Source organism: Apodemus sylvaticus, chromosome 21 (assembly GCF_947179515.1).
Source record: "Apodemus sylvaticus chromosome 21, mApoSyl1.1, whole genome shotgun sequence".
Classification (NCBI taxonomy): domain Eukaryota; kingdom Metazoa; phylum Chordata; class Mammalia; order Rodentia; family Muridae; genus Apodemus; species Apodemus sylvaticus.
The window spans coordinates 45820226-45829118 of NC_067492.1; the positions used below are offsets into that span (position 1 = coordinate 45820226).

Genomic DNA, 8893 nt, shown 5'->3' on the forward strand with positions numbered 1-8893 from the left:
GGGGGGGGAGGACAGAGATAGGAAAACCTTTGATCACAAAACCCTTTGATCAAAAATAAGTTAAAATGAAGCCGGGCAGTGGTGGCGCACGCCTTTAACCCCAGCCTTCCCTGGTCGACAGGGCTAGTTCCAGGACAGCCAAGGCTACACAGAAAAGCAGGGGTGGGGGTGGGGGGTGTTAAAATGTAACTGTGTTTCTCTTTCGCTCCTCTAAACAGCACTACACTGACTTAACAAGCAGCTTGGGATGCTGGTTTTTCACTAGAGCAACTGTCTGTTTTGTTATTGTACAATACTGTTTAACACTTTTACATGGAACTGAAAAATAACACGTGATTAACTTTTTAAAATTTATATTTGTTTTGCCTGCATTTATGTCTGCATCACGTTTCAGTCGGGTGGCAGAGAAGAGTGTTGAATCTCCTGGAACTCGAGCTACAGGACAGTAGCGAGCTGCCATGTACGTGTGCTGGCACTCGAAACCAGGGTTCTGTGGCAAAGCAACAAGTGCTTTTAATCGCTGAGTCAATTTATTCAGCCTCTGGCTATAACTTTTTAAATATAATAAGGTAGCTAAAAATTCAATGGGAAGACCTTAACCTACCTTCAGAGTGAGATGAAAGTCCTTGCTCAGAGCATTTAGGTAAGAGTCAGGTCATGAATGCTTCTGCCGTTTGAATCCAGTTTTTCCTTTTCGGCCGCAAAACATCAGTCTAGGACTGGGGACCCTGGTGCTTTCCTCTAACCCCTTCCTGTATCCATCCCCCACCCCACCCACGTCCTGCCGCTGATACAGTACTCGCTCTTCAGCTGCTCCTCCATTTCAGTGGATAGAGCATAATTTGCTCCGTTAGAGATGATCCAAATTAAGCTTAACTGGCCATACGCTTATTGAGTAATAATTATTCAAATCATAAATTATTTGAAAATGTCTCTTTAAGCACAGCTCAGTTGACGGCAGGTGTCTTCTTGCCCTGCTTAAACCAATATTTACTAAAGTAACCGTGATTCTAATCCCGAAGTACAACCGAGTTCTGTCATAGGTTTTGCAGTGTTTTTGTTTTGTTTTGACCGTCAGGTGAGGGACAGGTCTATAGGAATGCCTCAACTTAAAAACAACTTCGCCCACTCCCCATTGGCACAATCAGTCCAGCCACGGTTCAGTCATGAAAAAGCAAGGCTCCATTGAGAAAATCTCGGGAAACCTCCCGCTACAGACTAGTGAGTCAATATAAACAAATCCTTTAACGAAACGTGCGGCTAGCCGCCCCACGCATGCGCAGAGCTTCTCTAATCCCACTATTCATGCACCTGTGACCCTTGAAACTACAAATCCCAAGATGCCCGTATCTAAAACTCAATATTTATTAGTGAAGATGGTCTGGCCCCTGAATTCTTGTGAGTTAGCTATTAAATAGGAGATTGAAGGGTCGGAAGGTTCACAGAAGTTTTTCATTTGGCTTTTTTTTTTACTGGGGGAGGGGCAGGCGTGCTTTTTTTTTTTTTTTTAAATCAAGGGAAAGCTCTGACTACAGGTAGAGGCCATGTGGGATTTGAAATGTAGACCAATTAATGATTTTTGAAAAGTGTTTGTATTGGCCAGGCAGTGGGCACACGCCTTTAATCCCAGCACTCTGGGAGGCAGAGGCAGATGGATTTCTGAGTTGGAGGCCAGCCTGGTCTACAGAGAGAGTTCCAGGGCAGCCAGGGATACACAGAAAAACCCTGTCTCAAAAAAAAAAAAAAAAAAAGTGCTGTATTTAAATGTTTCGAGGCAACTTGCAGACCTGCTTCTCACTGTGTGGGCCTTAGGTGATGTGTTTATAAAAAGATAAAGAGAAAAGAAATACGTTCTATGGTGAGGTATGGGTCAAGAGGATATCTCAGACGGAGCATGCGGAGGCGTCCCTTCCACGAGGGACCAGCCACAAGACGGTACAGAACAAAATGGAGTTTATTCAGGGCATGGGGAGGGGAGTCAAGAGGGTAGTAGAGGCACAGAAAGTAGAGGGGTAGAGGCAGGCACAGGGGAGCAGGGGACTGAGGGGGGACCTGGGGAAGGAGGAGGAAGGGCCGAGGGGACAGCAGGAGCTAGAAGGGAAGAGGAAGAGAGAAACAGGAGAGGGAGGAGGGGCAAGCAGTGCCTTTTATAGCGGGTCTGGCCTACCTGGCTGTTTCCAGGTAACTGTGGGTGGAGCTTAGACAGAATGCTAACACTGTGGATTGATTTTTCTGAGGTAGGGTCTACATCCTTAACACAGGCAACTTGTAGTTGCCTCCTGAGGGCATGCATACTAATGTGACTACTACACAGGGCTTAGTTGTCTTTCCTTTCTTCACGAGAGATTTTGAATCAGCAGTTTCTCTGCTTGTTTTTGGTTATTTTGATGAGGTGTCTTCCCGTACTGCCCGTGTTAGTCTATTTTTTATTAATCATTCCATTTGCTTACATCTCAATTGATATCCCAATTCCCAGTTACCCCTCCACCAACCCCCATCCCACATCCACCACACCAGCATCCCCCTACACTGGGGCATCCAAAGGCTTCCCCTCCCATTGCTGTCAGGAAAGGCCATCCACCCTGTGCTAGCTACATTTGTATCTGGAGCCATGATCCCTCCAGGTACACTCCTGGGTTCTTAAAACACCACCCCCACCCCCACCCCCGCCCCAGCCTCTCGAATAACCAGTGGAGCACCACCGTACTGGGCTCTCCTTGAATTTTCTCTGCCATGAGGCTTCCAAACAGTATTTTCCTAAGCAGTTCTCACAGTGACCCTATGCACTTACGTGATTTCAACTAAAAGCATTCAGCTCATGCCCAACTTCAAATCTGTAATTTACAGAAGCCTTGCTGCTTGAGTATATCTATCACAAACACTCGGTTTAAAATGTGTAGCTCATGGTGTCCGTGTCACCCAGCATGCATTCCCTCTCAGCTATTCAAAGGGAGTGTCCAGGGAAGGTTGGAAGGAAGGCTCAACAGATTACAGCACTAGGCACCAAGCCAGACAACCTGAGTTCCCTCCAACAAGGTGGAAGAGAACTGACTTAAGGCAAGTCTGTGACCTCCACAGGTGACACAGCAGATGTGTGTACAATGTGCGCTCTCTCAACAACAGCTCCGGGGGAACCAAACCCAGCTCTCTACAAGAACAGCGAGTGCTCAAAAACCAGCGAGCCATCCTCCAGCTCCAGTCTAATTTTTAAACAAGGCCTCCAAGATGTAGGTCAAGGTTAGTGTGCTTGCCAGCATGCATTAGAAGGAGACAGGCTCCATCACCCAGACCGTAGAACACTGCCTGGAAACATAAGCTAACCACTCCCAGGAAACCGACGAAAGCAGTCTTAATCACAGGGGCACAGTCAAATGTCTTCGGCTCTTTTGCAATGCTGAAGATCATATGGGAACATCTCAAATGCCAGGCAATACCCTGCCTCACTGAGCTACAGTGCGAGCCCTGGCTCAACTTGAATTTAGATGTTTCCCTATCATTAACAACGGATAAGAAAGCGCAGTGTGCTGGTGCGGACCTCTAATCTCCGCTTTTGAGAGGCAGAAACTGATGGTTGATGCTCAGTGATTTGAAGGCCAACCTGATCTACATAGTAAGATCTAGGACAGCCAGAGCTACACAAAGAAAACCCATCTCAAAAGCCCAACAGTAAGTAGACAAAAGACCTGAGACATAAAAAAGCTGAGAAATGGCTCAGTGGTTAAGAGCACTTAATGTTCTTTCATAAGACCAGAGTTCAGTTCCCAACTCCCCAGTCCAATGGCTTGACAACTGGTTCTAACTCTAGCTCCAGGGGACTCAAGAAAGACACAGACACACACACACACAGACACACACAGAGCATCTGCACACATATGGCAGATATAGATAAAAGATAAACCTTAAATTTTTACAAAGGAAAAGTGACTTAGGGGACTGCTCACCTAACAGCACTTTAGTAGGCAGGGGCCAAGGCTTCACTCACCCCAGCTTGGACTTGAAGTTCCTTTCACTTGTCCTGGGTCACACCTGCTTACACTCCGTGAAGGGAGGGAGGGGCCTGGCCCTCAGCTTGCCCTGCTTACTGACACACTCTAAAATAGAGGCCAAGCTGCTGTGGTTGTGACCTACTTGTCTGCCTATGTGTGCTTAAGACCCAACTATTACTGGCTTCCAAGGCAGCAACAGTTGACTCCATTAGCTTCTTGTTTCCTTCCCTATCCTCTATCCATCAACCCTTCCTTCTTTTGAAGATCTGTATGGGCATGAAGCATTCCTGTGTCAGAAAGTGCAAAGGACCTTTTTATCTACCCACTGTTCCCTCTGCCTGGAGCACTTGAGAAATGTGTCACTCACTGCCCTATCTTCTCAAGCTATCAACACTGACCAACTTTATTTTTTCTATGTGGTTTTGGAGAAAGAATCTCCATCAAACAAGAGTTACCCCAACTCCTGACCCACCTCCCTCCACCTCGTAAGCACTGAGATCACAGGCACGCGTGGACATGCCCGACTCCTACACAGCATGTGCTAACTGAGTGTCTTGCCTTCAGATTGCTTTAACAAAAAAAAGGCCAGGGGCACCACCTCAATATTCCAGGACCATAGCTCGCTGTCCCTCCTCGGGTCCCGTATCAGCGCCGGCCACTACTCACCTCCCTCCAGACTTAGATTAGATGTCACTGAAGGAGGCTAGAAAGATGGCTCAGCAGTTAAAAAAGCATCTGCAGTCTCCCAGAGGACCCTGCTTAAGTTCCTAGCAACTAAACAGCAGCTCAAAACCAGATGTAACTCTAGTTCCAAGGAGTCTGTTCTCCTCTGGCCTCCTCGGGTAACATGCATGGATGTGGGACAGACAGACATGCAGGTGAGAGACAATACATAGAAATACATTTTTTAAAAAGTGACATACAGGCTGGAGGGGCAGCTCAGCCATTAAAGGTTAGGCTCACAACCAAAAGTATAAAACATGGCCTAAAAACAGACATCCCCTCCCCCAATAAATGCCTCCATCCTATCCTTGTTACTAGTCACCACTGAAAAGGCTACCCATCCCCTCTGCTTTCCCACTTGTCTCCTATAAGGACAGGGAGAATGTAGGCTGGTCCCTAGAAACCAGGACATCCTTGGCATAGAGCAAGTAGTTGGTCAGTATCTGGGGAGTAAATAACAGCTTTGTCTTAGCCAAAGCCTAAGATTAGTGCACTGCAAACAGGTGAAGTGCTGAGACTGACCAGCGAGCACCACGTGCCCTAGGCTAGCACACTCAACACTACAATAACCCAAGTTATTCTAAATAACTGATTCTGTGAGGAGACTCGGAAGCCATGCTGCTGAGGCAGGAGACAACTCTGCACCTAAGACCCTGTCTCAAAACACAACCACAAACAAGACCAGACTTTGGGTGTCCAAGACAGGCAGCATGTGCCCCTGCCTACAGAGCCTTCCCCTCCCTTTCCACAGTGAGTCCACCCCAGCCCGGACAGACGTAGTACCCACTAGTGGGGAAAGTCTTAGCTTGGAGATCGCAAAGAAGATAAACCAAGCACAAACTCCAGCACTAAGTTAGGTTCTTTACTTCTCAGAAGTGACTGCTAAAAGGAGAAAGACAGCAAGAAGAGACAGACAGAGCCAGAGAGCAGGGTGGTGGGAAGAAAGGGCACAGTAAACCACTGGTCTAGTAAGTCTCAGGAGGCAAGTGCGCAAGGTAAAAAAGAGTCCTGGAGAATGGTCCGCGGCCACGGGGAGCGCCTGGTTTCCTTCCGTCTATCAGTCCTCCAGGAAGGCCGCTGCCGTAAGTTACCGCATTAAATAGTATGTACATCGCAGAGTCCCAGGGAGTGAGCACCCGGGAGGGGTCATTTCACCAGGGGCCGAGTTTTATCATCGTCACCGCACTGGTGGGCTTTGTACTTTTTCACTTCTGCCATGTACTTGGCCCATGCGTCACCTTTACTTGTTAATACCTGTGGGGTCAGAGGAGGGGAAGGATGGTTGGAAGACAAATGCCCAAAAAGCTGGGGACAAAAGTCAGGAACACCATGAAATGCAGGCTGACCCATCCCCCGTATCACCTAAAGGCCCTGGATTTGAGGTCAGAATAAGCAGAAGCAGGTTATCCGGGGAACCTCCCACCCTACAAGGTCCGCCCATCCAAAGCCTGAGCACTGGGCACTGTGTCTGGAAGGACAAGGTAGTTAGGGTGGCACCCGGCAGCCCACTCACCTCATCCTCCGTCTTCTGCTTCTTGGCTACTATTCCCGTCTTGAGGGCTAGTTTGTTCCCGCCTCTGCGCTTGCCCACCTGGGTGAAGGGACAGAAGACTGCAAGGGTTACAGGAGCCGGGCCCGCCCTTGGCGGTGCTGAGGCCCACTACACCTTCCTATCGACGCCTCGCCCAGCTCCTCCAGCCGGCCGACCTGCGCAGCAATCAGAGAGGAGCACACTCGACTCAGCACCTGCCCTGGGCTACCATGCCCAGGCAGTCCTGGGCCCCAGGCTACCCTCCCGGGGGCCACAAGAGTGCTGACCTTGCTGGGAACTGGTTCTGCCCAGGCCTCACACTGTCCTGTCAGGGACCACACAGCACAGCTTCCTTTACTGGGCATCACTATCTACCAAGCCCTATGTACCACAGAGTGTTGTGACCATGTTGTCTCCTGTCATATTCACCGGCATGCTATTTGAAAGTCATTTTAGAAATAAAGACAAGTCTCTGGGAGGACTAGGACAGGCTGCCAAAAACAGAACACTACTCGGGATCTGATGTTTAAGACCAGTGGGAGCAACCTGAATCCACAAGCATCCTTAATTCTCCTACCATGATCTGGCCTGGAATTTTTAGAGATATAATGACAATGACTACTCAGAAACAAATCAGAGGCAGTGACATGACTGATACTCCCATTCCTGGACTGTCCCATCAACCCAGGTCCTGTCACTTTCCACTTCCTCTAAGAACAGCCTGGCTCTGGGTTTTCACCCTGGCCCCATGTTCTGCCCTTAACTGGGGGCCTTCAAGACATCATCCTACACTTACCCTTCAACTAGGCAGTGACTGCTGGGACTTCTGTGCAGTACTGCAGATGGAATCTAGGATCACAAGCGTTCAAAGCAATGTTCTACTGAGTTAGGTCCCCAGATCTCTTTTATTTTTTTTGAAGACAGGGTCTCAGGCTGGCTCTCAACTCATTCAGGACTTCAGTTCCTTTCTCAGCTCCTGAGTAGCTGATATTACAGTATTACAGGCACACACTACTACACACACACACACACACACACACACACACACTTTGTGTATTTAGAAACAATGTAACCTTTGTTCCAACTCTGCAATTCTCCTGCCTCACCTTGCAGGCTCACACACCCTTTTAAGACATAAACAAACTTAAGCCTTACCCCAAACTACAGAACTGGATCTAAGATTTGACCCACAGCCTATTATTTTCAAACCGACATTTCTTCCTCCCCACTACAAGGCCTCAACATCTGAGACAAAGCAAGCTCAAAGAGTATATATCCAACTTATTTAATCCAAGGCTCCTCAACAGGATACTTGACATTCTCAGCTAGATCAGTCTTTGTTATCCCATGCATTATAGGATACTGAAGAGCATCCCTGGTACCTACCTATAGATGTCACTAGCATCTCCTCTGAACAACCAAAATGTCTACAGACTTTATCAAATACATAAGGATGAAGAGACTTCTCCCCAGTAAAGAACCACTGGTCTATTTAAGAGTCTGTACTAACTCAACTGACTTTTTCTAGGACAACGTCATGAAATACATCAAAATCTCAATTATCAGAACTACAGAAAATCAAGGATAGGCCACCCACACACTCCAAACAAACAACGTTCTGTTCTGTCAAAGACACCATCGAATACCCAGCACAAGATGGGTGCTCAATAAATAGACACTAGTTAAATAATACAGAAAGGAATCGATTGATCTTGCTAAGGCCACAAAGTCAGTGATTTGCTTTTTGTTGTTGGTTGGTTTTGTTTAGTTGGGACAAGATCTCACTTTTTCGAATCCTCCTCTTCTTGCATCCGGAGTGCTGGTAATACAAGGCGTGTACCACCACGCCCGGCTACGGTCCGTGGTCTGAGTCGAGTCTAACGATTACAGCAGACTCGGGATTTGAATGTGTCTCTTCCTTTTCCACCACATTATATGTGGGCCTCACTATTCAAAGTCTGGATACAAATCAAACAGGAATCCTAGCATCTAGGGTCCCCTAACCCCAGAGCGCTGCTTCCAATGCAATTTCCCGGTTCTTGGTTCCCGCAAGTGAGAACTAGAGATTCCCGTTCCCGCCCAGAACCAGTTCTCGTCCGGAATGCAGGCTCCAGACTCTCAGCAAGCGTCCGGGACCGTCCAGGCAACCGGGAGGAGGACTGCCTTGGACCATGACGCCCCTTCCCGGGCCCGACTCCCCCAGCCAACGCGGGCCCCGGCGCCCGCCCCCACCCCCGCGGCTCCTTACGAAGCTGAGCGTGGGGCCTGGGCCGCCCTTCCTCTTCGGATTCCCTGGGCCCGCCGCGGCGGAGGCCGATGGATCGGGTCGCTGCGGGCCCGGGGGTGGCTCCTCCTGCCGCTGCCGCTGCTCCTCCTCCATCTTCCGCTTGAACAGCTCCAGGAAGCTGCCATCGTTGGCAAACAAGTTCACACCGCTGGACACCGGACTTGAGCCCGAAACCTCGTCGTCCCCACTCTCGGGTGACGTTCCCGGCCCCGACTCAGCCCATCGGCTCCTGCCGCTGCCCGCCGGGCCGGGCGCCTCCCGACCCGGAGGCTCCGCCCGTCTCCCTCGGGCAGCCATTTTGTGGCCAGATGCCGCGCAAAGGACTTCGGGAAAGACTCTCAGACCGCGCGCTTGGCGCGAGACTGA

At 49.2% G+C, this 8893-nt stretch overlaps 1 protein-coding gene across 3 annotated transcripts; it reads right to left on the minus strand.

The window, feature by feature from the left end:
• Positions 1-5550: 5550 nt before the first annotated feature.
• Positions 5551-8893, minus strand: Trir (telomerase RNA component interacting RNase). 3 transcript variants are annotated; one of them, XM_052166188.1, is made up of 3 exons: positions 8489-8876; positions 6223-6300; positions 5551-5963 (listed from the first exon to the last, which is right to left on the minus strand). In XM_052166188.1, exons 1-3 carry the CDS (start codon positions 8822-8824, stop codon positions 5856-5858), a joined length of 522 nt encoding a protein of 173 aa, XP_052022148.1. In that variant the 5' UTR covers positions 8825-8876; the 3' UTR covers positions 5551-5855. The 3 variants fall into 3 exon arrangements, with proteins under 3 accessions (XP_052022148.1, XP_052022150.1, XP_052022149.1); XM_052166190.1 differs by lacking the exon at positions 5551-5963 and having other exon boundaries at positions 6224-6300; positions 8512-8893; XM_052166189.1 differs by lacking the exon at positions 5551-5963 and having other exon boundaries at positions 6241-6416; positions 8489-8892.

Coding starts and splice junctions, on each gene's coding strand:
- Trir (XM_052166188.1), bottom strand. CDS start 8,824: ATGGCTGCCCGAGGGAGACGGGCGGAGCCTCCGGGTCGGGAGGCGCCC. Junction 6,301..8,488: donor CAGGCCCCACGCTCAGCTTC/GTAAGGAGCCGC, acceptor CCCTTCACCCAG/GTGGGCAAGCGCAGAGGCGG. Junction 5,964..6,222: donor AGCAGAAGACGGAGGATGAG/GTGAGTGGGCTG, acceptor CTGACCCCACAG/GTATTAACAAGTAAAGGTGA.